The 25,301-nt window shown below is 41.5% G+C and overlaps 3 protein-coding genes across 3 annotated transcripts in view; 2 read left to right on the top strand and 1 right to left on the bottom strand.

The window, feature by feature from the left end:
* Window positions 1–1,911: 1,911 nt before the first annotated feature.
* Window positions 1,912–3,013, bottom strand: nudt2 (nudix (nucleoside diphosphate linked moiety X)-type motif 2). Its single transcript, XM_015009386.2, has 2 exons — window positions 2,755–3,013; window positions 1,912–2,670 (listed from the first exon to the last, which is right to left on the bottom strand). Exons 1-2 carry the CDS (start codon window positions 2,879–2,881, stop codon window positions 2,354–2,356), a joined length of 444 nt encoding a protein of 147 aa, XP_014864872.1. The 5' UTR covers window positions 2,882–3,013; the 3' UTR covers window positions 1,912–2,353.
* A 1,433-nt stretch (window positions 3,014–4,446) lies between these two features.
* On the top strand, window positions 4,447–8,169 carry rfesd (Rieske (Fe-S) domain containing). Its single transcript, XM_015009373.2, has 4 exons — window positions 4,447–4,669; window positions 6,298–6,467; window positions 7,282–7,316; window positions 7,568–8,169. Exons 2-4 carry the CDS (start codon window positions 6,314–6,316, stop codon window positions 7,880–7,882), a joined length of 504 nt encoding a protein of 167 aa, XP_014864859.2. The 5' UTR covers window positions 4,447–4,669; window positions 6,298–6,313; the 3' UTR covers window positions 7,883–8,169.
* A 2,258-nt stretch (window positions 8,170–10,427) lies between these two features.
* rhobtb3 (Rho related BTB domain containing 3) overlaps window positions 10,428–25,301 on the top strand; it is a 33,979-nt gene continuing 19,105 nt past the window's right edge. The window contains exons 1-7 of the mRNA XM_088005466.1: window positions 10,428–11,066; window positions 11,354–11,585; window positions 13,270–13,462; window positions 17,232–17,389; window positions 17,528–17,636; window positions 20,756–20,951; window positions 21,061–21,257. Of these exons, the coding sequence (XP_087861592.1) occupies window positions 11,065–11,066; window positions 11,354–11,585; window positions 13,270–13,462; window positions 17,232–17,389; window positions 17,528–17,636; window positions 20,756–20,951; window positions 21,061–21,257 (1,087 nt within the window). The 5' untranslated portion in view covers window positions 10,428–11,064. The remainder of the gene's footprint in view (window positions 11,067–11,353; window positions 11,586–13,269; window positions 13,463–17,231; window positions 17,390–17,527; window positions 17,637–20,755; window positions 20,952–21,060; window positions 21,258–25,301) is intronic.

Genomic DNA, 25,301 nt, shown 5'->3' with positions numbered 1-25,301 from the left:
TAAAGAACATTCAAAGAAGAAAATGTGTCAGTTAAGAAATCAATTTTCACTTCACAAAATTCTTCATGTGACTTTTATTTTACAGACAAAACGTGTCTGTAAAATAAAGTGCTATTCTTTTTATCGTTAGTTTTCAATTAGCGGGGAAGAACAAAGCATTATTCCTCCAGTTCCAGTTTTTACTGACCTATAATCAGGAATAGTTTTAAACAAAAGTATCCCAAAAGCTATTAAATAGAAAACTTTTTATCTGAGCCGTTCAGCCTGAGTGATGTTCCTGGGTACAAACTGTCTGTGTGATTTAATCCTCTAATCGTTTTACTGCTGATTTTATTACAGGGAAATGATATGCTCACTTACCTACTTTTTTATTTATTTATTTTTTAGATTTTTGAATCAGTTGCTTTTATTTCAAAATGATAGAAGTCAAAATGCCACATTAAGTGGCAAATTAGTGTTTAATTTCAGTTTAACTTTTGTGTAATTACATGGTGGAAGTAAAAGGATGCAGATAAAACTGTGCCATTGCAAATGAGAAGAGCTCTGAGTTTGTTAACTTAAATATTTCTAAGCAATGGATAGTAAACTAGTTAAGCCTACAGTGAACATTTCCTGTATTTGCTGGTTTGGTAACAGGAGAATAAATTCTGTCCTTTTTTTAATGTAAAGCTGAAGATACTTATTGAAAAAAACATATTAAAATGGATATATCCAGACAAAAAGCTGAAAGATTTTAAATGGAACAAATTTCTATGGAAAATCTAGTTTGATTATAATACTGAAGTCAAATTGAATGTTAAGTTAGGATCTTCTGTCATTTTTGTACATTAACTTTAACGTTGCAGTTTGCACTGTTGTGTGTTTCTCATTAATTTGTTTAACATATGCAAAAATGTTAAAATTAGGCGTTTTCCCCCCATGTGACCTAATGCTTTTAAAAAATAAGAATATACTGAAATAAAAGCTTATGATTAGATCTGTTGTTCCTAAACTTTGCCTGATTTAAATGCCAAACATTTTGCAAAATGAATAAAGCGATCCCACATGATAAAACCTGCTTTAAATCGGTTTTTAACTGAACACATATTTCTCCAGAGTTCTTTAAATACTCCACATTTTGAAGAGGAACTGATCTAAGTTTGTCCAGATGCTTTTACCACATCAGTATGCTGTGGTTTCACCACTTTTTTAGAACAGGATTATAAAAATAAGTGAGGAAAACCTTCTGTCCCAAAAATATCAGAATATGATCAAATATGTGGGAGAAAACACTTGAAAATTCACCCAAAATAAACTTGTAGGAACCCGTATTTAAAGCTGGCACACCGATTCCAATACAGAAAACACACACAGAAATATATTGATGACCTAGCTTACACAACCCAGTTTCATAACAAAATTGGCAAACAGGTTCAATGCTATCCCAATGTTTTTTGTTTTCTTCCCCACTCATTTTTAGTGTGGATTTTCAGTCATTCGGGTTATGGCTATCCTCATCAGTTGCATCTTGAGAATATTTTCCTTCTCATTACACCAAAAAAAATAAACAATTGTTTTTGGATGAGATCAAACACCTATGTGAAATAAAAACACGCTTGCTTTCAATAAGGCCACTATTTCTTACATGTTGTATGTTCATAGTAATGAAGCTGCATGCTTATCTTCTGTGCAGCATCAACTTTGTCAAGCGGTCAAGAAGGTGAAATATTCTTTAAGCTTCGTGGCGTTGTGTTTGTCTCCCCCTTGTGGTACAGTCAAATGTTTACAACTGACAATGGAGTCAGATGAAGAGCCGTGGCACCTCTAATATTAACCGTGAAATGTTATAATTAACAAAGGGTGAGCAAAAGGCGTTTTTTTTTCTTTCTTAAAAGTCCGGCTGTGTTGAGTTTCTTCTTCCTACACGATGTGTTTTTGATTTTTTTTTTTTTTACATTAAAATGTTTTTATTTAAAGATCTTCATGTGACAAACCAATGAAGTACCTGTACATAAAGTATGTTATCATATACACATACATAAACGTGTCTCCAAGGCATATAAGTTTTTGTTCCAGATTATTAGGAGATGATTGTAACAGTAAACATAAAAACAATTTTTTATGATAGCTTCACTTACTATTAAAAGAAAGAAAAGTTAATGTTAAAAACTCATTTCAGGTCATTTGAAATGTTCGTTTTGTTGAAAGATAAATGAAATCATCATTTGAAAACTGCATTTTATATTTATCCATTTCTTTGTCACTTCTCAGTAGATTAAAGAGCAGAATCTATAGATACAAACGGAGAGGAATATTTAACTTAAACCCTGAGAAAGAAAAAAAAAAACTTTATCTGAATTATCTTTCCTCAGTTTTAGTCCCGCTGAGCCTCCAAGTGTCTCTGAGCGGCCCTCAGTGTCTCCTGCAAGTCTTTGTACCCCGCCAGCCTGCAGGCCTCCTCCAGCTGGGCCCAGCGGTAGTCCTGGTGCTCGTCGGACAGCGTCACCGCCGCCTCCGGGCTTCTCAGCTCGGCCAGCCAGTACAGCACCTCTTTGGGTCTGCCGCGAACCTCGTAGCGCAGCTCCTGCACGAAGCCGTCTATAACCTTCAGATGCTCCGCCCCCAACCCTGCTTCCTCCTTGGTCTCCCTTAAAGCCGTGGTGAGGTCATCCTCACCTGGGTCAACGTGACCTGGGAGTACCACACGTAAGATGAAATAAAAACACACAACGTGGTATTTTATTGTAAAAATGACAGACGAGGCTTTGTGCAGACCTTTGGGTGGGGTCCAGTGGTGCTCCCCATAGGAAGTCTGCAAGAGGAGATACTCGATATTCCCCGGAGGGGGGTTGAGGCCGGCGAGGCGACGAAACACTATAAACCCACAAGCTCGCAGAGCCATCTTCTCTTATGTTTTAGAAAGTTTCATCCACAAAAACTGCTGGGAATGATAAAGTAGACGCCTTACTGTTTTGTTTTCAGAGATATTTTCATTGAGAGCTCCAGTGAGCCTGCTGCGCATCAAGAAAATTCGTCCGACTGCAGTTCAAGACAGACACATTTGTTCCGCTGTGTGGTGGCTCGGAGTACTCAAGGTTTGCACTGTATTGGATGTAGTGTAAAAACAGTCCGGCCGTTTCTCACCTCACCTGTTAATATTAATAACTAAAATGTCTAAATACATTTCCTGACTATGAAAAGGTACTATATGAGGCTAAATAAAAAGCATAGAGGGAGAGAGAAAAAAGAAACAAATAAAAAAAAATATTTTTTTTTTTTGCTGAAGAGGGACATTGTGTATTATTGAACATTTTGAACAACAGGATAACCTAAAATTAATAAGTTAAAAAGAAAAAAACAATCAAAAAAAGAATAACATCAAAATAAAATACATCAACAAACACTATACAAAGACACTTAAACACTACATCTTTCCTCCAGGTTTTAGTATAATTTAAGCTCAAAAAGATACAACAGAGCAAGTTTGATATAATCTGATCAGTGTTTTTATTAACTGATCATTCTCTATCAGCGTAAACATCTGTCATGGAACATGCTGGACTTGAGAATGGAGAATGTTGGCAGCTGTTAAGACAAAGATTGTTGTTCTAGCATGGTGACCGTACAAATCAATCGCAGGTTTAAATGTTAACTTCATAATCATTTTGTCTTTGTTAAAAAAAAATAGTAAAATCAATTTCAGGGCTACTGCTTTCTCACACCCTCAGTGTGACTTAGTCTCTACTAACATAAACGGTAAAACCTTTTCAAAAAAGGTTTCACAGAATGTTGTTATATCTTCTCATACATGCAGCTAAGAAAGTTGATATCGTCATTTTTACTGTTGCTATGTGAGCTGCTTGATTTTTGTCCCCATTGTGATGTCACCAAGTCAAATACTCACAATTGCAGTGTTTTTTTTTCTTTAAATCCACATTTTAATGTATGATTTTTGTGTGTGTGGAAATTAACCATCTTATGTCTTTTTGTCAGTCTCCACTTGTTTGTGAAAATATACACACCACTGGATAGTATCTTTAAGAATGGTTTCCAGTCTTTAGAGCCTGCATAGCTGTCAAACAGCACCATCCCTCCTATCTCAGGCCTATCTTCCATGTCCTCAGACGCCAACGCCCTACAGCTGCCACCAGTCAGGTTCAACTTCAGAACCTGGAGAGGAAGATGACTTAGCAAGGCTAAGCTCTCCTTCTGGATCGCTCTTTCACAAACAATCACAGACCGCAAAGAACCACCCACATTCAAATCACTTCTCAAAGCACGCCGTTTCGAAAGAGCTTAAAACATTTCACGATTTTACATTCTGTTGTAGTATTTTATCCTATTTCTTGTCCGTGCTCAGCGTGTCTACGAGTGTCTCGTGAAGCGGCTGATAATTCTCTGTAATAAATATAAAACAAATGGGCTAAATAATTAAGAAGAACCATTTCTGCATGATCAAACAGCCTGTGTGGGAGAGGCAGAAGGCTAAGACCCTCAGATGTCATCAGAATTAATAGAGTGTGCTTCATGTCTGAGGCTGGTTAGATAAGGAACAGACCCAGAGGAGGCTGGACCAACTGAAGGCAGCCTGTGTGAGAAGATAATAGAAACGAGCCCTCCCTTCACCCCTGAGCTGTCACCAGAGCAGTCCTTCATTTTGAAGAAGGAGTCACAGCTGCTGGGTTTCAAGGTAAAGTCAGAGTGAGAGCTAAACCGCCTTTTGTCATTAAAAAAAAAAAAAAAGCAGTAGATTTTTTGTTTGTCATGTTTACGTCTCTATAAATCAAAGCGACACTGAAAAGTTCGTTAAGCTTAGCGAGTCAATTCAAGGATGGGAACTTGTGTGCGCTGTTGGTTTTGGTATGTGTTCGACGTATTTAGAGCGTTTGCTTGTGTTAAGCTTGATGATTGTGGCTTACGGTTTGTGAAAATTTACAGTTTTCAGTTAAAATGATACTTGTAATATACACTGCTCAAAAAAATAAAGGGAACACTCAAATAACACATCCTAGATCTGAATGAATGAAATATTCTCATTGAATACTTTGTTCTGTACAAAGTTGAATGTGCTGACAACAAAATCACACAAAAATCATCAATGGAAATCAAATTTATTAACCAATGGAGGCCTGGATTTGGAGCCACACACAAAATTAAAGTGAAATGTTCCCTTTATTTTTTTGAGCAGTAATAGAAATGTGGACCTGCTGAAAAGCACATCTATCCACTGTGCAAATGTCCGATCATCTTTGCCTGAGTTAATTCATCAGCGCCGCTTTGGCTCTTTGAGTAAGTTAGGGTCGCTTTTAACTTTGACTTCTGACCCGTCAGCTCAGATGTTTCTCGTCTCTCACTTGAGAAGACGTCATAGATTCTCTACAGATTTTTAGGAGGCCCAGCCACAGCAGAAGATGACATGTTTGTCTTAAATCATCACTAACTTTGGAAAATTCACACTGGACATCAAGTAATTTGGGTTCTGGGTCTATTCCTTCCTCCAGCAGACTTTGGGATCTTGCTATACAAATGTGAAGCAAAACCTATACGTTCATCTTTGGAGTGTTTCATAACACATTTCGGTGTTATTCTGTATTATTATTGTATTAGTTTCTTTTTTGTACATTCTTCCTCTTCAAAGCCCTTTGTATTGCCTTGTTGCTGAAAATGTGCTATATAAATAAAATTATCTTTAAATTTATCTTTTGGCCAGGGGCTTGAAGAGATGCTACTTCTGATGCTAATAAAGAGCTTTTTCAGCCTGTGATACAGCAGAGCTCATTATCCCACTTTTCTGTACATGGAGCAGATTTTATCTAACATTTCTGATACATTCTGCCTCTTTGGGGGGTTGCACGTTCATGATGTAGCACTGTACCCTCTGGAGGCAGTGATATTGGCAAAATATAGTTGGATTTGCCGTTTCATAGATCCCATTTTTATGTAGGTTGTTTATTTAATGCGGTTTCGCATCAGGACCTGTTTTTTTTAATTTTTTTTATTTTTTTAAGCTTTCTCTTGCTATTTCTGACAAAGACGTCTAGCGGATGTTTAGTAAGCGATGACAAGGCAGATATTAGGGATTAATGGTTTTAAAGTGCGGGGAGAAGAGTTGATCGGTGCCAAGGATGTTCTCGCTTAAATGTTCTGGAGGTGTTGTGGACTTAATCTAAGCTGACAACTGAGACGTGAGGTACCAACACAATAATCCCTTTGACAATTTATAAAAAAAAAAAGAAGAAAAAAAAAAAACCTCAGGATGTAGTGAAAGTTCTCAAATTAACACACATCAGAGAAAAACTTTGTTGCATCTTGAACCAGACTCACGCAGAGAGCCATGGAGGAGAAAGAGGAGCCTGGAAGACTTCACTTCGTCGGCAAGAAGGATGAGCTTATTAAGGCAAAACGCTCTTTCCGGACTTTGGAGGGTCGAGACGTTCTGATTATCTACCATCAGGGAGTCTTCTATGCTATGGACTGCTACTGTTACCGTGAGTAGGATGTTTCTGGTGGCGATTCAAAACATTTTTATTCGCCCCCAATTTCAACATTATGTCGCAGATAAGTTTATTGCGTATGAGAGGATTTCATTACCAGGCATCAGACTTTAATGAGCAGAACAATCTGTTGTGAGACGCAGCCTGTGATAGAAGATTGTCACTACTGGATTGGTTAAAGCAAATAAGAATCCAATTTACCAGAAAATCTCTCATTATTAATGTTGTTGTGATTTATAGATGCTAATAATAATTACTATTGTGGCACCCTACAGGCCTCCACAGAGAATCATGTTCATGTCAAAGGAAGCCATACAGAGTTATCTTCTTCAGTACTTCAATACTGGGATAAATTAATGAGTAAATAAATGAATAAGTAAATACAACAAATACTAATATATAAATAAATAAAATTAAAAATGAATTGTATTTACTTTTTACAATTTTTATTTATTTTTTTTGCTGTTCCCGACTGAATTTTTCACTGAATTTTTCATTTCACACTTATGAAAATTTCCTGGGGCCACCACTGACCCTCCAGAGTCATAGCTTTAAGATTTGATGTTTTTCAATGTGTTGAAACACATTTTCAAGTCCCTACAGTCTTAATAATTTACATTAAACAATAAGTAAGTTTTCAGGAAACTGGGTTGATGTTGCATTACAGGATTCCTTTTTGCAGAACAGTGTATAAAACTCTGCATTTATCTGTGTGTGGGGGACATCAGCTCTCAACTCATGTAGACAGATACAGCCGTCTTGTTTGTCTGCAGTTAAAAAAACAGGAAAACTTGTGTTCTTCGTGCAGATGCCGGAGGAACATTGGAGAATGGAGACATAGAGGTGAGTTTCCCTTTGACTTCATGTCAGATTAGCCTATAACGTCGCGTAGGTCAGGAGGGAGCACTGAACTTTAAGTCTTTTAGTTTCACCCTGCGCTCGCTCTCACATGTTAATCCATTTGTACCTTAATCACCTACCACCTCCTGCTGGGTCGAGACACGGAGAATTACTGTAATTACCATGTCAAATTTGCATTGCATTAACATATCACCCACCTGCTTTGTTTCCAAACAAACACGCTTTACACACAGGAGATCAACGGCAAGCTGTGCATAATTTGTCCAAAGCACAAGTACAAGATCACTCTGGCCGAGGGGGAGGGCCTGTACAGGGGCAGGAACCCCCAGGAGAAGCCGCCGGTGTTCAGGTGGTACTCCAAGGGGATAAAGCAGAGGGTCCACACGGTCACGGAGGAAAACGGGGAAATCTTCGTCAAGCTCGTCATGATCCCAAACAAGGTCGATTCGGACTACTACCAGGGAGAGAAAGGCAAGGTGGAAAGAGCCAAGGCCGAGGAATCTGACGGGGACATGCCTGTGATGAAAGATGACGAGGAGGATGACTGAAGTTTCTTCCGCTGATCTCAGAATGAACTGTGACTTTTGCAAGGATGTTCACTGATACAAGCCGAGACATGACCTGCTTTAGCGTAAAAGTTTAAATGATATATATTTAATAAATTAATCATTTTGGTCCCACTTGGTAGCCGCATGTTGCCATACTCTCTTCGGCTCCATCTCTCCCTCATGAATTATGCAGCTGGATCGATGTGATAAAAAGCTTTATAGTGATCAATACAGTCCTGAAGTGGAGAGTCATTTACATAAAAAAATAAAAACATCATGCAACAAAAGTGGCTGGTTTTTTAATTATTAACGTAGTAGGTGACACAAAACAAAACATTTTGTGGAATTAATTGCCTTATGTTGTGCCATGCCTTTCAATCATACTCTTGCTTCTTGAATTATTTTTGGTTTCATTTTTTTCACTATAAAACCACAAAGTAGCAACAAGTTTTACTGGATATTTTTGCTAATGGCCACAGTGTTTGCGACACTAATATTCTCCCATACAGCTGTGGGTTCCTCAAGCTTCTCAGGACCGCGTTGCAGAGCAGTTCTGCATTATTCTTTCCATTTTGGCACAGAGTTAAGGGTCAAGGCACACTTTTCAGATTTTTATTCGTAAGAAGTTTTGAATATCATAGATCATTGTTCTTCCTCTTCACAATAAAGGTTAATTTTGTGCTGTTTTATCACATAAAATTCCCCTTGAAATACATTGATGTTTATGGTTTTAATTTTTCAGAATATTGAATATTTTTACAAGTGACTGTACTGTGTCCTGGACAACGGGAAATATCCTTTCAACCTTCGTGACTGTAATTAACGCCAGGGTAGTGTACTGTTTTTCTTTTTTTTTTTTTTTGGTAAAAAAAAAAATGCATTACTTAACAGCTTACTGTACACACAATGCAGAACGACGTGGCTTTGAAAACAACTGTGAGAGTCAAACACGATCTCTGTTACTGTCTCACAGCCAACTTCCACTGCTCCACAGGCTTTTTCTGTTCTATTGACACTTCACGATACGATTGATAAGTAAAATAGGGCTGCAAAGTTGCGATGGATTAAATATTAACATATTATTATGCTGTCAAACTGACACAAACCTGGAGCTACTATCTGCTGAAGGTCATTTCTAATGGGCCAGCTGAGAGTTGTTTGTCAAGATAAAGAGCCGAGTGTGTGAGAAAACTGCTAAGCGGGGGGGAACCTGAGGGACGGCAGCGGCCTGGGAGCGGCGTGGTTTGCAGGGAATTTAAAATCTAAAGCTTGATCACATTACACGGCTGTGAATTAAACAAGATGCTCTGATTAAAAATGCATATGTCCTCAGGCTTGTCTACCTCTACAAAACAGCAGTAGAAGACCTCGAGTTTATCCAACAGAGATGGCCGGATCTAATTTATCGCCTGTTATAGACCCCCACAACAAAACAGCCTTGAAAACAAGGAGCTTAATTTAATATTTGATTGACAAGTAAAAAGAAAAAATAGATTAGATAGTACAGGCGGTTATTTATTTTCACACCATAGTTGTTGATTAAAGGGTTTCCTGCAACATTTTCAGGTCCATATGCATCAACATTCCATCTGCAATTCACAGATTAAAACTATAGGTGCACCAAGAAGAGGACAAGTCAAACCCAGGATCTTCTTGCTGCAAAGTAAAAGTGGTAGCCACAGCACCACAAATATTCCACAACAAACACACACAAAAAATGTCACCTTTCTAAAAAAAAGAAAAGAAAAGCTATGTGCTAACCATTAAGCCAAATATTATTCACATCCCTGGCAGATTAAAGTAGCCTTTTAATTTTACCAGATTATTTAGTCTAACAGGAAATGCTATTATTTTTTTAAAGTGGTCTAACTAGAGTCCTAACTTGAATCTGATGGAGAATCTGTGAAAGTGGTTGTAGATTAGGGTAATGGCAAAGAGGCCTTCTGACATGAAAGATGTGAAATTCATCAGCAAAGACAAGTCATCAAAATATCAATGGAGACAAGTAGGTTTTAGTGTAAACCAGAAGGTTTTTCCATTGATCAATAAGAAAATGTTAACCAAGAATTTTTTTTTTAAATTAAAATGTTAATAATGTTAATAATGCAGTTTTTCAAAACGGGTGCTCCTTTTCCATAATCATATTATTCCAAAACTTCCTGTGGTAAGAATAACCTAGACTTTAGCAGTATACCGTACACCACATGGACATACTATTCAGGTTTCTGGGAATGTTGGGGTTTTAATTAGATGTATCTGTGTGTTCAGATTAACATGAAGATATCTTTCAATTGAACACTGGCTTGAAATTCTAGATTTGTTGACATTTTCTCAATACAATAAAACTTGAAAACGTTGCTGCCTTCCTGTTTAATTGGGGGCTAAAGATGTTGCCGGATTACAAATCAAAGTTTTTCTTTATTCATCAGGACCAACTCTAGAGTTGGACATTTCAGTGTCTACGTCAGTAAGTTTAATTCTCTGCGAAGACGGGGACAAGCAGGGCAGCAGCAACTGGTCCACTGAAAACAAAGCTCACCTTCATTAAGAGAAAAAAAAAGAGAACATATGGAACAAACTACAGCAAACCAGCACTGTGTCCTGGACGTCGGCAGCCTCGTTGTGTTCGTGTGAATTGGCGCGCGCTTTAGCGTATGTGTCCGCGTGCGCGTTGCTGAGTCAGGCGCGAACACTCGCGGTTCCCTCTGCTGCTCCTCTCTCCGTCCCTCTCTCTGTCTCTCTGAACATCTGTCTGTGACTTTTTGCTTTAGCCGCCGAGGGGATTCTTCACATGTCTGGACACCACGCTGCGGAGCTGCCCCTCTCACTGCCGTAAATCTGCTCGGCAACTTGTTTGTCTGGCCGCCCATGGGCGCTGCTGCTCTCACCCACTCCGCTGCTCCACCGGCTGGGGGCTGTCCGGTGCGCCTCTGCGGTCGCTCGCTCGGTGGGTTCGGGACGGTGCCGAGCTCCGCTTTTATGAATGACTAAAGAGACGGGGGGGAAATGCGAGTGAGCGCTAAACCCCCGTGCAGCAGCCCGGGCTCCCGGGGGGCCAGCTACCGATGAGAGAGGGATTATCGGCGGCTCATTGCGGAAAAGCGAGCCTGACTGCAGACTGGCGTGGAAACGCACCGTGACCATATAGCGTAGAGCATCGGAACACAGCCGCGGTGGCCACAATGTAAGTTCATCTGCACGCTGCAACTCATTGGCACACGCAGAGAAATGATGCCCCTGTTTTGCATGCCTTGTTTATTCTAAATCCATTCATCACTGCACGGTGAGCACTGAAAACAGTTGTCCGACTCTTTGATTCGCTGAACCACATGCCCTCTCAGGTGTAGGAAAGGCCTTGGTGAGCTTCATCTCTGTCATTTTCAGTGACATAACAGGTGATGCGCTGTCTCCGTGATACACATGAATAATAAGCTCCCACTTAGTCTTACCCAGGAGCTATCTTCCTGGCAGGTCCATCCACATCGTTGCTTTGGGCAGCGAGTGTCCCGGAGGAGTCGGGCCCGGGGAGGAGCTCATGGGCCAGGGCCAGCTGCAGGGAGGCTTGCTGTGGAGCTACCTGGGTCACGGAGCGCTGGTGGGACCCTGCGACCTGGAGGGCAGCCTGCACAACCCGGCCTTCATGGAGTACACCTCACGCGTGTTTGGAGACGTCACGGTGGTGGTTCGGGATTGCCCCAGTTGGGTAAGAAAACAACCACGCTGAGAGATAGTGATCAGTTCCTTGTTGGATTATTTATTCGTTTAATTGCTTATAGTTTGGACAATGTGCAAAGCTTTTAGCATCTCACAGAGAGCTCTGTACAGTGCAATGCTCTGAAATGGAAAGAGTACAACTCAAATGCAAGCCTACCAAGACATTGCCTTCTACTTACACGAGAGCTAATAGACCCTTTGCAACTCTGGTTGCAAAGGGTCCCTGCAGCTCCCTGGAGCTGCAGGGATCCACTGCTCAGGTGGGGCAACTATTAGTCTTGCATTCTGAAAAGTCAGGCTGCTGACATTCAAAAAGGTGCTAGAAGTTTGCCTCCAACCCTGAAGAGTGCAGAGAAAACATAAAGCATATCAGTTGAGATTCTCAGACACAAAATACCAAAATAAAACTTTTTTTTTTTTTGCATAAAACAAAAACTGCTAATCAGTCTGATTCTGCACACACCATCCCCATGGTGAAACATGGCAGCTTCATGTTTCATCAATGGGTTGGGAGTGATTTCCTTTAGGAGTTTCAGGCAAACTGGTTTACGGGATAGAAAGATGGATAGAGCTAAATATCAGGCAATACTGGAAGATAACCTGTTAGAGGCTGCGAAAGACTTGAGACGTTGGCTGGTCCAGTCAAAGTCCGGTTAGACTTGAAAGTTGATTTTCCACCGCCTTTCTCCGTCAATTGTGATTAAGCTTTAGATATTGCAAAGAAGAATAGGAAAACATTTTACCGTCTAGATGTGGAAAGCTGGCAATGACATACCCTGAAAGACTTGCAGTGCAGCAACAGTGAGAAGTGGTTCTGCAAAGTGTCGACTCGGTGGAGCTAAATATGAAATCCTATATGACTGAAAAGTTCTTAAAACCTCTCTTCTTCTTCACATGAAAAAGTCAACAAGTGTGTTGATTTTTGCAGAGCAACAGACCCACCTGAGTCATTATTGTAGCTTCTGGATGTGCCTTGATTGATGACAGGACGTTTATCGATGCCAAACATGCCGTAAAATAGTCATAAAGACACACACACTATTGTCTTTATGACATAGTGCGTGTGTCTCTTCGCTGACATGCTGTTTTGCCTACCATTCAATCTTCTTAGGCTTCTCAGAAGACATGCAGGACATTATTTTCATATTCCCAGACCTCCCTAACACTGATTGCAGGCTTTATAAAACATTCCTATTCTTGGAGGACGCTATTTTAACATGCAATGCACAAGAAAACCCAGATGAAAGACCTTTTGTTCTAAGTAGCACATGAATTTGAAATGAAAGCTCTGCTGTTGTGGTTTTGTAGCGACTCGGCACACGTCCTATTGTAATTCTGTCAGTCCAAATCAGGAGTAATTGTGTCGGTTTAATTTTCTGCGTCCTTTTGTCCAAATTCTATTCGAATGGGCCGCAGCTTTCTCTCTCTCTCTGTGTGTGTGTGTGTGTGTTTTCTCCTGTTTAATAAGTGGAATCAGGTTGGTTTAGAGCTGCTAGATTTATGCGGGTCCTTGGGGGTAAAGTCCCAGGAGCTAACCACACAGAGGCATTTAGACTTTGGAGGGGAAAGGTTATATTGGCTGTTGAGTACACACAGATGACTCTTTGCTGCTTTTAATGTGTCAGCTTTTAACCTCCTTCTCACTCTTGTTGTCCATTTCTCTGGCTGTCCAGGACTTGTTGGACAGCGACTGGGCCAGTGTGCGGAAAGTTCTCGAGCAGGCTGACATCCTCGTCATTAAATACGCCGTCACGGACAAGCTCGCCTTCCAGCAGGTCAGGAACGGCTACGCCCCGAGGCTACGCCCTCTCCTGAGGCACTGGGGTGTGCCGGTCATACTCGTTGCTGTTGGAGCACGGTTGAATGGTGAGCATGCACGTTGCCTTTGTTCTGTACTTTTTGTCCGGGTAGGATCAAGTTTAGATTTGTCGCCATCATTGCATGCATCACTGCTGCAGAGGAATTTGAGAGGACCCAAACACAAAGTCCCCTGCTCTCGCAGTGATTTGGCGTTGCTGCACAGGGCCTTAATAAACACTTGAGACTCGGGTGGAGGTTCACCTTTAAGAAAACAACCCTAAACATGCGGCAAGAGCAACAATTGAATGGTTTATATTAGAGGTAATTACTCGATGTACGAGTAATTGTCATTTAATGGTTTATTAGATTAAAATTAGTTCCAATCAATTGACTAATTACGTCAGCTCAGACCTGCTTTCAGTGTGGCAGTTTGACCTCCATCCAGAAGAGGATGCTGCTGGTCATCCTTAAGCAGAGTCAGTTGATACAGAAACAAAGATGGCGGGGTCATACCAGAACAGGAAACAGAGTCCAGTCTTTTGATATATACTTGACAAGTTCCTGAAATCCTCACCTCAGTGCAGCTGACTCAAAAAATTGTTGAAATATATCAATTTGCTTCTTTAAAAAAAAAGAAAATCAGCAAATTATGAAAATATGTAGCCCTTTATGTTATGTAAAGACGGCCGACACTTTTCATACAAGAGAAAACTGGCCGCTTATCAAGCAGTCGTTAGTCGATTGATGAGCTCAGTGAACTTTAGATTAACTCATTAATGGGTAACAAGCATCCCTTGTTTGTATCAAAGCATGTTCATGTTAAAATGGCCCAGTCAAAGTCACAACCAAAACTCAAAAACAATGCGTTTGAGTTTGGAGATTTTAGCGCGTCAGAACGGGAAACATTTGATGTAACATGAATACTTTCACAAGGCATTGTAGTACTTTGGGGTCAGCTTGCTTCTGCTTCAGTGCTTGATTTTGTTTTCAGGACAATATCAGGCTTTTCTGGACGGGTGAATACACTCGCCGTCTGAGTCTTGTGTCCTCTAGCGTGTCCTCTCCGCAACGAGGAGGATGCTCATGATTAAGCCTGCTCTCCGTTGCCTTCAGGCAGTTGGCTCACATGTCTCCCCAAAAGAAAGTCTCAAAGCAAAACATCCAGTTTGTGGTTTCTTTCTTTCTTTTTTTTTTCTTTTTTTTTTTTTTTTAGAGGTTTTGCAAGCAAGGCAAGAATATATATTCACAGCTCAAAAGTGTAACAGCAGCCAAGTGTTCGTCACAGTAAGGAGATTAGAGCCCTTGGCTGCAGCCTGACCGGACGCCGTTCGATACATTAGGCATTAACGTGAAGTGAACTCCGGCCACCTTTGCGGGTCTGCGTGTGGTTTTTCCCGCAGACACGCCGACCCCCTGTTGAATCCAGATCCCATAAACAAGCGCATCAAACACAGCAGGTTGTATTTTTAGCTCGTCTGCTCGAAGACAAGAGAACTGCTACTGTCAGAGAGCTGCTGGAGAAAGAGGCAGAGGAGAGGAGGCAGCTTTGAACCGGAGCCTTGGTGTTTTTGTTTGCGGCTGCTGTGAGTTTCCTCCCTATCCCCTCAAGACTGCAGAGAATGACAGGCTGAGCTCGGAGCGTTTCCCCCTCTCCTCCCGGCTCGACTCTAGACCACCTAAGGTGCAGCTGTGGCAAAAGAGAGCTGCTGCACCTACATTAAGGCGTCTATTAGGCAGTAATGAACAGAGAACCACATATAGATTTATTCCCTCCATTCTAACACGCACACACACACACACACACACACACTCGTAACACTGATATGCCAAGTCATTTCATGTCAGAGATTCACTCAGACCTCGCTTGCCCCTCACTCGTGGACACACACACTCACACACACGCGCTCGACCCAGCTCCATCTCTGTGTCATGCCTTTAGGTTATTAGGAGAATGATTTATCAAAAGCTCCGCCCCCTGGCTGTATGTCCAGCTCATTCTGTCTCGCTCTCTCCTCCTTTAGTGCAGTGCGCTTCTGTCGTTTTCTTCTCCAGGACACTCCATCCCATTTTCTGTCTTGTTCTGTCTAAGCGGTTCCCATCAAGGCACGCCACAGTGCAAAGGTGGTCGTTGTTCACGGAGCTTCTGCTGATTTGATCTTTTTGATGTTCCACATCAAGCAACCTGAACAACCAGTTTGTTTACATGAAGTCTTAACACTCTGTTGTGATGGAGCTCTTTCTGATTTTTCTATTTTCTTTTTCTTTCTTTTTTTTTTTTAGGCCTTTGCATCATAGTGACTTTTTTCCCTCCTGATATTTTTTCATTGTTTATTGTTGCAGGCAGTACAAAATGTCAAACTATATATAAATTGACTACTCCTAGTGCAGCGCTTTGTTGAACTATTGAGGCGCTTTAAGCTTTTTCATGTTCTTTTCCACGTTAGAAGCGCACACTTCAGTGTGTTTCACGAGGATTTTTTATGATGAAACAACAAAAAGCAGAGAGCGGCTCAGTGGAAATGATTGGTGGCTTTCACAATGTTTCACAAACACAAATCTGAAAAGTGTGGCATGTGTTTAGGGCTGCGACTAACGAATATTTTAGATATCGGTTAATCTGCCGATTGTTTTGATAACTAATTGATTTATAAGAAATTTTATTTAAAAAATGGCACATTCTGCAGATTTTCCATTTAAGGTTTTTTATATACATTAGAAATACATAAAAAATGCAAACAAAGAAGTAGTCCAATTCCTTTTTTAGATAAGAAAATAAACACTTTATTGCTTAAAATGCAATAACGTAGCAAAAAAAAAACATTTTTTTTTTCAAAAGCTCAATTCTTTCTGTTTGGCTTAACATCAAAACACTGTAGGGCTAATCTGTTGATTACTTTTTGGATTAGCTGATTAATAATTGGACAGAGTGCTTCATAGAAGATTTAATTTAATACAGAATTGCAATCGGGTGAAGATAAATCTATGTCATTTGAATAGTTTTGGTAGAACATGTTTAAAAATATTTTTTTGATCTTAAATGCTAAATGTATAGTTATTTTTGTACAGTTTTGTCTTAGTTACTGCTGTGAGTATGTTCTTTCAGCCTTTTATTAGATCTACAAGCTCCAGTTAACAATTAATCGATGAATAAATTAATTGATTATTATTATTATTTTTCATACTCTGATTAATCTGATTAATCGGCCCGTTTTCGATGCATCTCTGCTCCAACACGGCTGATTCAAACGCCGTGACGACCTCCTCATCCTGTCAAAGTTCTGCAGAGGTTCTGCCGATGAACCATCGTGTCATGTGGTGGGAAACAAGTAAAACATGCAGGACATTCACCACTGAAGACTGACTTTGGACATCGCTGATTTAGATCAAACTAAATTCATGTGTTTTACTGCCTAGTGAAAGTTCAGAACTGAATCCAGTTGATCCTTTTGGCAAAAACACTGATATTCACAGTCGCTCTTTGCGCAGTCTCACTGAGCGAAGAAGAAAGCTGGGAGAAAACATACTAAAAAATACTATCAGAGTATTGACTGAAGGGGGTTTGAACGAATGAACACCACATTATCAAAACTTACAAAACCATGGATTATTTTCCTTCCCCTTAACAATTACGCTGTCCTTTGACTCACTTTGTCAATCCGTATCCCAGTAAAATGCATTAAAGTTTGCAGCTGTGTGTGAAAAAGTCGACACCTGTGCATGCGAACCGCAAGTCACCGTACAGTTTGAGCACCTCAGGTTCTTAAACACGCTCTCCTCCGTGGCTTTAAAAGCGCAATGTAATATTAACGACGTGCGTCTTCTCTTCTGCATTGAGATGAAGGACCTCCGTGTACGTGTCCGCTGTGTGCGTCTGACTGGAGCAGCTGTGTGCCGCACAGCGAAGGTCTGCAGCTCTCCCGGGACCTGGGCGCCACTTATCTGGAGCTGCCCTCTCTCAACCACGTCTTCGTCAGCCGCTACTTTGGCAGCGTGGTAAGCGGCGATGCGGACCTTCAGAACGGCTTTTAAATGTTCATATTTAACGCTTATGTCCACTTCTGTTTGCAAAAAGGCATGTTTAAGGTTAAGGATCGATGACTTGACAGTGATATTTCTGTCTGTTTTGTGCAGCTGGAGTACTTCATGATTCAGTGCCTGAAACACAAAGCCAAAGAGAGGCCAGACAAGAGGCGAGGGAACAAAGTGAACGAGCTGCGTCCTCCTCACTTAGAGCAACCAGGTCAGAGAAATACTACATCACTTAATGAAGGAGGCTCTCCACGTTCTACCCAGCTTGCACTTGTGCATTGCTGTCCTCCCCTTTTGTTTTCGGTCTCTTATTGGCGGGTTTAGTGAACACTCAGTGGACTGACTGGATTGTTTCTTCAGGAGCTAACGTAGCTGTGAAAAGAGCTGAGCACAAAGGTTTTATGTGGATCAATATTCCTCTGGTCAAACTGGAAAAAGGGAAAGAGACAAAAGAGCTAGGTGGACTGCTTTGTTTTTTCCCCCAGACATTTTAATCAATTTTTCAAAACAACTGGGTTGAGTACCCGGATTTAACCGGCTCGGCGTTGAATTAGAGACCAATATGTACTTTTTGACACATCTTTAATTAAAATTACAGGTTTTGCTTATAGTGTGCTTGGCTAGTCTGTATGGTTGTTTTTATAGTTCTGTATTTACAGTATGTATCAAATTTGAAAACATGAAATGCAACAAATAACTTTCGCTGTCATCATTTGGTCTTTTCCTCCTTGCAAAATGGTTTTAAGTCGTTTGTGGAGAGGCTGATCCTACTTTTCCTGGTTGATGCTAATTTCCTTTTCCATCATAGATGTGTTTGTTTTTAGTTTTTCTTATGCACCAATGTGTTTGATGTAGATTGATGAGTTAACAGACCAAAAATGGTGGGAATTCTTAGCTTTAATGCATTTAATAAATAGAACAAAACCAAATTGTTTTAGTGTTCAACCTGCTAATCCCTTATCTGACCTGATCAACTGAAAACTTACTTATTGCTCCGTCGCTCATTGTAGTTCCAGGTATTTAATTATTTTTGTTAATAAATGACAACATGCATTGACTGAGTTTGAAAACGCAGATATTAGATTTAAGAAAATCCGTCCGTCTGTCCATTTACTACTCTGGTAGCAACATCTTCTCACTTGCAGATCTATTGCAGCCTTAATCAAACTGCCTCCAATCCAATAAAACTCCAAAATAAAGTAATTATAGGGGATAAATGACTGTGCTGATCAAAAGAGGCTAAAACTCGCAGATTTACGCACATTAATATGCAGCGAACAGCTTTCAGACGGCGAGTTTGATTACTGTGGCAAAGCTTCAAAGTAATAAGCCACGCTCCGGAGCTTGACAGTTGCATTTCCCCCACTTCGCTCTTATCTTAATGTTCATTTTTCTCCTCTGTTTGAATCTGTGTTGTTGCGGCCGGATGAAAGATGTCTGATTAAATCTGAAACTGGTTTTTTTAAACAGTTTTTTTTTTTTTTTTTAACATTACAGATGTTGCTACAATATGATATCTTTTTTCAGCGATAAGACTAAAATGATCGAGCCTTTGACTGACGTGGACCGCCGACGTGACGACGTTAGCTGTCCATCGTTTTCTTTTTGAGCTTTTTTTTGTTGTTTTTTTCCTCTGTGCTTCTGTAAGATGAAGACACCTGAAGGTTCTTCGGCTGTAAAACTCGAACTAAACATTGATCCGGCCGCTCTTTTCTGTGCCGTCTGTTTGAATCTGACACGGTAACGGAGAGCTGAACGTCCTGCCAGAAGCGGCAGCTAGTGCTACCGGATTTATTGGTCGCTGTCTGACTCCACTTAGCTCAACTTATGGCCCAGCTTACATTAAATATGACAAGCGCTGATTCAGAAACAGCACGGTTTTCATGGCTAAATCACAGCAGCAATAAAACAAGGGGACACTCGGTACAAATTAGTGAGTGTGCAGCATGAGTAGGATTGTAATGGGGACAGTAATTTGTGAGGCGTCCGTACTTCTTTTGCTCTACCGCCTCCTTTTTTCTCATCTTTTTATTAATCTGACTTTATGATATAACATTTGAAAGCTCTGCCTCGTTTTTCTGTGTCTTTATAGTCAGTTATTTACAGCAGGCCTTCATTTTTCCCCCCTTTTATTTTGGTCATTTTGTTCTTTTTTTGTCAGTGTATTCTGATTTGCAATTTTATTAATGCCAGTTTACAATTATTCTCTGTGCTGGTGTAACATTAATCTTTTTGTGATCTTCGCGCTACAACCTCAAACTTCATTGCATTTTATTGAGAGTTTTGATAATAAACTATGCACATTTTAACACTCAGATGGAGTGCTCCTATGAAAATCAAATTTCTGGTCTTAGCAGAGACTCCTAATTGCTTTTGAGGTGTAGACTTTGACTCTGTCGTTCCAACAAATGAATATGAATAAACCTTTATCTCTGTACTTGGGGTATCATATACAACTTAATCTGTTTGGTCTTTATGAAGCTGTTTGTCCAATGCTGCTCTCTGATTCGCTACACTACACACAAGTCACCTTGTATTACTTACTAGAGGTATTTGGGAGGCAATTGGTTTAAAGGGGTTTCAAATTAAAACATAAAAATACTTTACTGATCGAAAAGTGACATTAAATGTTGTATATTAACATATTATTAAAGGATCTTCTGTAGCAATCTGTGTTACTGGGAATTTGAAGAAGCCTCTGACTGAAGACACTGTGTTTTTCTATGGCAGTCTCATGAAGAGCATGCATTTTTCATTTTAGTAGCGTTGGAGTAAACAGGTCTGAATAGAAGTTCACACCGAACATCAGATTTTTAGATGTAAAAACATTTGGAAACCATGTTATTTTTTTCTATTTGCCAGCTATTTACAACTTTTTATTGATTTATCTCACTAAATCAGCTTCTAACCTAACAAAATATGAGAAGGTTTTTTATGTGTATGAATACTACTGCAGGACACTGTTTGTTTTGTGTCCATTCCTAAAGGTCGTAGATATTTTAGTTGGCCAGAATCCAGTTCGGCAGTCTGAGTCGGGATCTTCTTAACGCCGTCAATAATCCAAAGAGGAAAAAAACAACAACACCTTTCTTTCCTCATTTGAACATGACTTTGGCCTCCCACCTCACACTTCTACATTCTGTTGGTGTCGAAAACTATTTGTCCACACACACACACACACACACACACACACACACACACACACACACACACACACACACACACACACACACACACACACCCCGTCTCCCTCAGGCCAAAAGGTTTGTGTTAGTGTTTCATTATCTCACAGTTTTCTTTCTTCGCCACCTCGTCCTCTGTCCCTTTCAGCTCGTCTTCCTCCGATCCGAGTGGAGGAGTCCAGCTTCTCCCAGGACATGCAGTGGCTGTTGGAGCGCGGCGTGCAGTTTGCCGACGTGGCCTTCTACTCCGGGGATTCTGGGAAAGAACTGGGGTGGGCCCACGCGGCCGTGCTGTGCGCCGTCAGCCCGTACTTCCGACAGCTGCTCCTGGGGCCCAAAGCCAGGTAGAAGACATGTTTACACACTCGCGGCAGCTGAAAGAGCTCCAAGCGCAGCTGCACTTCCTGTCTGCAGAGTCGCTGTAAAGTGTCTTGTCTGACTCTTGTTGGACAGGGAACGTCCACAGTCTCGCTGTGTCTGCAGGGAGCGAGACGGAGGCCCCCATTCGCTGCTCTCCACTTGGGACGGGAGCATTATTGACGACTTGCCCCGGTCGGACGGACACATGACGGGGCGACTCACTCGGCTGGTGGTGAAGGACCCCCTGCTGTGCATGTGCCTGTGGGAGACCCTCATGTTTATTTACAGAGGTAAACCCACCCACACTCGTCCGAGGCTCATCATCTTTGCCTCTGTTTGGGGAAATTCATCCTCATTTAGAGGTCGAATCTGCAATGAGAGATGTGCAATTTCTTAACAATTGTCAGTAATAAAAAAAATAAAATAAAATAAAAAAAAAACCCAGAACAAATCAAAACGTCCTAATTCAATACTGAATGAATTTTAACCAGAGTGCTGGCTGGGGGATTCCAACGGAGAAAATAATTGTTAATTGATCAATATTTCCATATCAATCACAGGCCCTTTTGTGAATCTGTGAAATGAAAATAGAGCAAACAAATCTCTGCTGTCTTGAGAAAAGGAAAAAACACCCTCTTTCCACGATAAACTAATTTAATATGACATTGTGAAAATGATTTGATATTTAGCTAAATAAATCTGCCCTCAAGTGTACAGAAACACTTATAGGATTTCAAACTGTCATTGCTCATTATATCAAAATGAAGCCAAAGCATAAAAGCTGTTTGTTGTGGATCCTTGATGTTGTACTGGGTTTAGGAGGAAAAGTAATACTGATTATTAAATGCGCTTTATTATTATCCGACGACGGGCAAATAAATGTGACCTTCAATATAAAAGCACAAGTTTGAGCAGTTTTGGAAGATACAGGTGCGTTTTAACTCTGAGACGTATTATATACACTTTCCAAAACGTCTGAAGTCCGGTCTACAGCGTAAATGATTATTCCAGAGTTGAAAAGATTAATTCCAAAAAAAAAAAAAAAAAGTTTAATCTTTCAAGATTGTCATCTCAAACACAGCAGCAAATCTACAACAGAAAGACTGAAAAAAAAAGAAACAAATGATTGGATCAATAAATGCCCAACATTAGAGAGACCGGCCAGAATTTATACAGAAAACAACTCCAGAGTAAAGTGAGGCAATATGACAAATGATCTAATCAGATGTTACATGATTTGAAAGTCTTAATTGTCTGCCAAAGCACACCGACTGTGCTGCAGGGTTTCCCCCAGAAAACTTCCTAAGCCCGGTGGTGGGGGCGGGGTTTAAGTCGCCTAAGCCCCGACCACCGGGGCGACTTAAATATTAGCAATATAAATGCTAATATTTTAACACAGAGCACAGATATAAATGTAGCATTTGCTTATTGAGATGATCAATGCTGCTAAATTTGTTTTTAAATGGTTTCATCAAAGAATTTAAATTGTTTACATTTTAAATTCAGAGGCTTCAGCTGATCTATCTATCTATCTATCTATCTATCTATCTATCTATCTATCTATCTATCTATCTATCTATCTATCTATCTATCTATCTATCTATCTATCTATCTATCTATCTATCTATCTATCTATCTATCTATCTATCTATCTATCTATCTATGGTGTTTAGCAAGCAAAAGATGTTGTTCCCAGGAACAACATCTTTTGCTTGCTAAACACCAGAGCAATAGAGGCTCAGATCTACCACACCAGACAAGACCCAAGGTGTGGGTTGTGCAAGGAGGCCCCTGAGACAGTCCAGTACATAACAGCAGGATGCAAGATGCTGGCAGGGAAAGCGTACATGGAACGACATAACCAAGTGGCGGGCATAGTGTACAGAAACATCTGTGCAGAATATGGACTGGAAGCCCCGAGATCAAAGTGGGGAACAACCCCAAAGGTGGTGGAGAATGACCGAGCTAAGATCCTGTGGGACTTCCAGATCCAGACAGACAAACTGGTAATGGCGAACCAACCGGACATTGTGGTGGTGGATAAAGAACAGAGGAAAGCCGTTGTGGTGGATGTAGCAATACCAAGTGACCACAACATCAGGAAAAAGGAGCATGATAAACTGGAGAAATACCAGGGCCTCAGAGAGGAACTGGAGAAGGCCTGGAAGGTGAAGACCACAGTGGTGCCTGTGGTCATCGGGGCCCTCGGGGCAGTCACCCCCAAACTGGAGCAGTGGCTCAAACAGATCCCAAGAACAACATCAGACATCTCAGTCCAGAAATGTGCAGTTCTAGGCACAGCCAAGATACTGCGCAGAACCCTCAAGCTCCCAGGCCTCTGGTAGAGGACCCGAGCTCAGAGAATGAAAGAGACCACCCGCGGAGGGTGAGAAGGGAATTATATATACACACACACACACACACACACACAGCACTGACATTGGGATGTCATTCAGACTAGAGAAGTGTGGTCGGATGGTTACAAAGAGAGGGAAGGTCGTCCGCACAGAAGGGGTCTCATTCCCAGAGGGAACAATAGCAGACATAGAGCACAGCTACAAGTACCTGGGAATACCACAAGCAAATGGCAACCTCGATGAGGTCACAAAGAAAGGAGCCACAGCCAAATACCTCCAGCTCAATGGCAAGAACAAGATCCGTGCAATAAACAGCTATGCCTTACCAGTAATCAGATACCCTGCCGGAATAATTAGCTGGCCAATGGAAGAGATGAAGGCCACGGATGTTAAGACTCGGAAGCTACTAACCATGCATGGAGGGTTCCACCCCAAATCCAGCACCCTGAGACTGCATGAGCCATAAGGAAGGAGGCAGAGGACTAGTGAGTGTGAGAGCCACTGTCCAGGATGAAACATCCAAGATCCATAAATACATCAAGGACAAAGCCTCAACGGACGATGTGCTCAGCGAATGTTTCAGGCAATGGGGAACAGAAGACGAGGTGCTAAAGGACAAGCCCCTAGATGGGATGTACCACCGACAAACAACTGAAGTGGCTGATATCAGGAAATCCTACCAATGGCTGGAAAAAGCTGGACTCAAGGACAGCACAGAGGCCCTCATCCTGGCAGCACCAGGAACAGGCCCTAAACACCAGAGCAATAGAGGCTCAGATCTACCACACCAGACAAGACCCAAGGTGTAGGTTGTGCAAGGAGGCCCCTGAGACAGTCCAGCACATAACAGCAGGGTGCAAGATGCTGGCAGGGAAAGCGTACATGGAACGACATAACCAAGTGGCGGGCATAGTGTACAGGAACATCTGTGCCGAATATGGACTGGAAGCCCCGAGGTCAAAGTGGGGAACACCCCCAAAGGTGGTGGAGAATGACCGAGCTAAGATCCTGTGGGACTTCCAGATCCAGACAGACAAGATGGTAATGGCGAACCAACCAGACATTGTGGTGGTGGATAAAGAACAGAGGAAAGCCGTTGTGGTGGATGTAGCAATACCAAGTGACCACAACATCAGGAAAAAGGAGCACGAGAAACTGGAGAAATACCAGGGCCTCAGAGAGGAACTGGAGAAGGCCTGGAAGGTGAAGACCACAGTGGTGCCTGTGGTCATCAGGGCCCTCGGGGCAGTCACCCCCAAACTGGAGCAGTGGCTCAAACAGATCCCTGGAACAACATCAGACATCTCAGTCCAGAAATGTGCAGTTCTAGGCACAGCCAAGATACTGCGCAGAACCCTCAAGCTCCCAGGCCTCTGGTAGAGGACCCGAGCTCAGAGGATGAAAAGAGACCACCCTCTAAGGGTGAGAAGGGAATTTTTTTTTTAATGAAAAATTCCCTGGAGCTTGAGGGTTCTGCGCAGTATCTTGGTTGTGCCTAGAATTGCACATTTCTGGACTGAGATGTCTGATGTTGTTCCAGGGATCTGTTTGAGCCACTGCTCCAGTTTGGGGGTGACTGCCCCGAGGGCCCCGATGACCACAGGCACCACTGTGGTCTTCACCTTCCAGGCCTTCTCCAGTTCCTCTCTGAGGCCCTGGTATTTCTCCAGTTTATCATGCTCCTTTTTCCTGATGTTGTGGTCACTTGGTATTGCTGCATCCACCACAACGGCTTTCCTCTGTTCTTGATCCACCACCACAATGTCCGGTTGGTTCGCCATTACCATCTTGTCTGTCTGGATCTGGAAGTCCCATAGGTTCTTAGCTCAGTCATTCTCCACCACCTTTGGGGTTGTTCCCCACTTTGATCTCGGGGCATGCTGTCCGTATTCTGCACAGATGTTCCTGTACACTATGCCTGCCACTTGGTTATGTCGTTCCATGTACGCTTTCCCTGCCAGCATCTTGCACCCTGCT

The sequence above is a fragment of the Poecilia mexicana genome, unplaced genomic scaffold (genome assembly GCF_051168715.1).
Source record: "Poecilia mexicana isolate PSO_F unplaced genomic scaffold, ASM5116871v1 scaffold_5, whole genome shotgun sequence".
NCBI lineage: Eukaryota > Metazoa > Chordata > Actinopteri > Cyprinodontiformes > Poeciliidae > Poecilia > Poecilia mexicana.
This window is presented reverse-complemented; position numbering and strand designations above follow the sequence as displayed.

Coding starts and splice junctions, on each gene's coding strand:
- nudt2 (XM_015009386.2), bottom strand. CDS start 2,881: ATGGCTCTGCGAGCTTGTGGGTTTATAGTGTTTCGTCGCCTCGCCGGC. Junction 2,671..2,754: donor CCACTGGACCCCACCCAAAG/GTCTGCACAAAG, acceptor TGGTACTCCCAG/GTCACGTTGACCCAGGTGAG.
- rfesd (XM_015009373.2), top strand. CDS start 6,314: ATGGAGGAGAAAGAGGAGCCTGGAAGACTTCACTTCGTCGGCAAGAAG. Junction 6,468..7,281: donor TATGGACTGCTACTGTTACC/GTGAGTAGGATG, acceptor TTCTTCGTGCAG/ATGCCGGAGGAACATTGGAG. Junction 7,317..7,567: donor TGGAGAATGGAGACATAGAG/GTGAGTTTCCCT, acceptor CTTTACACACAG/GAGATCAACGGCAAGCTGTG.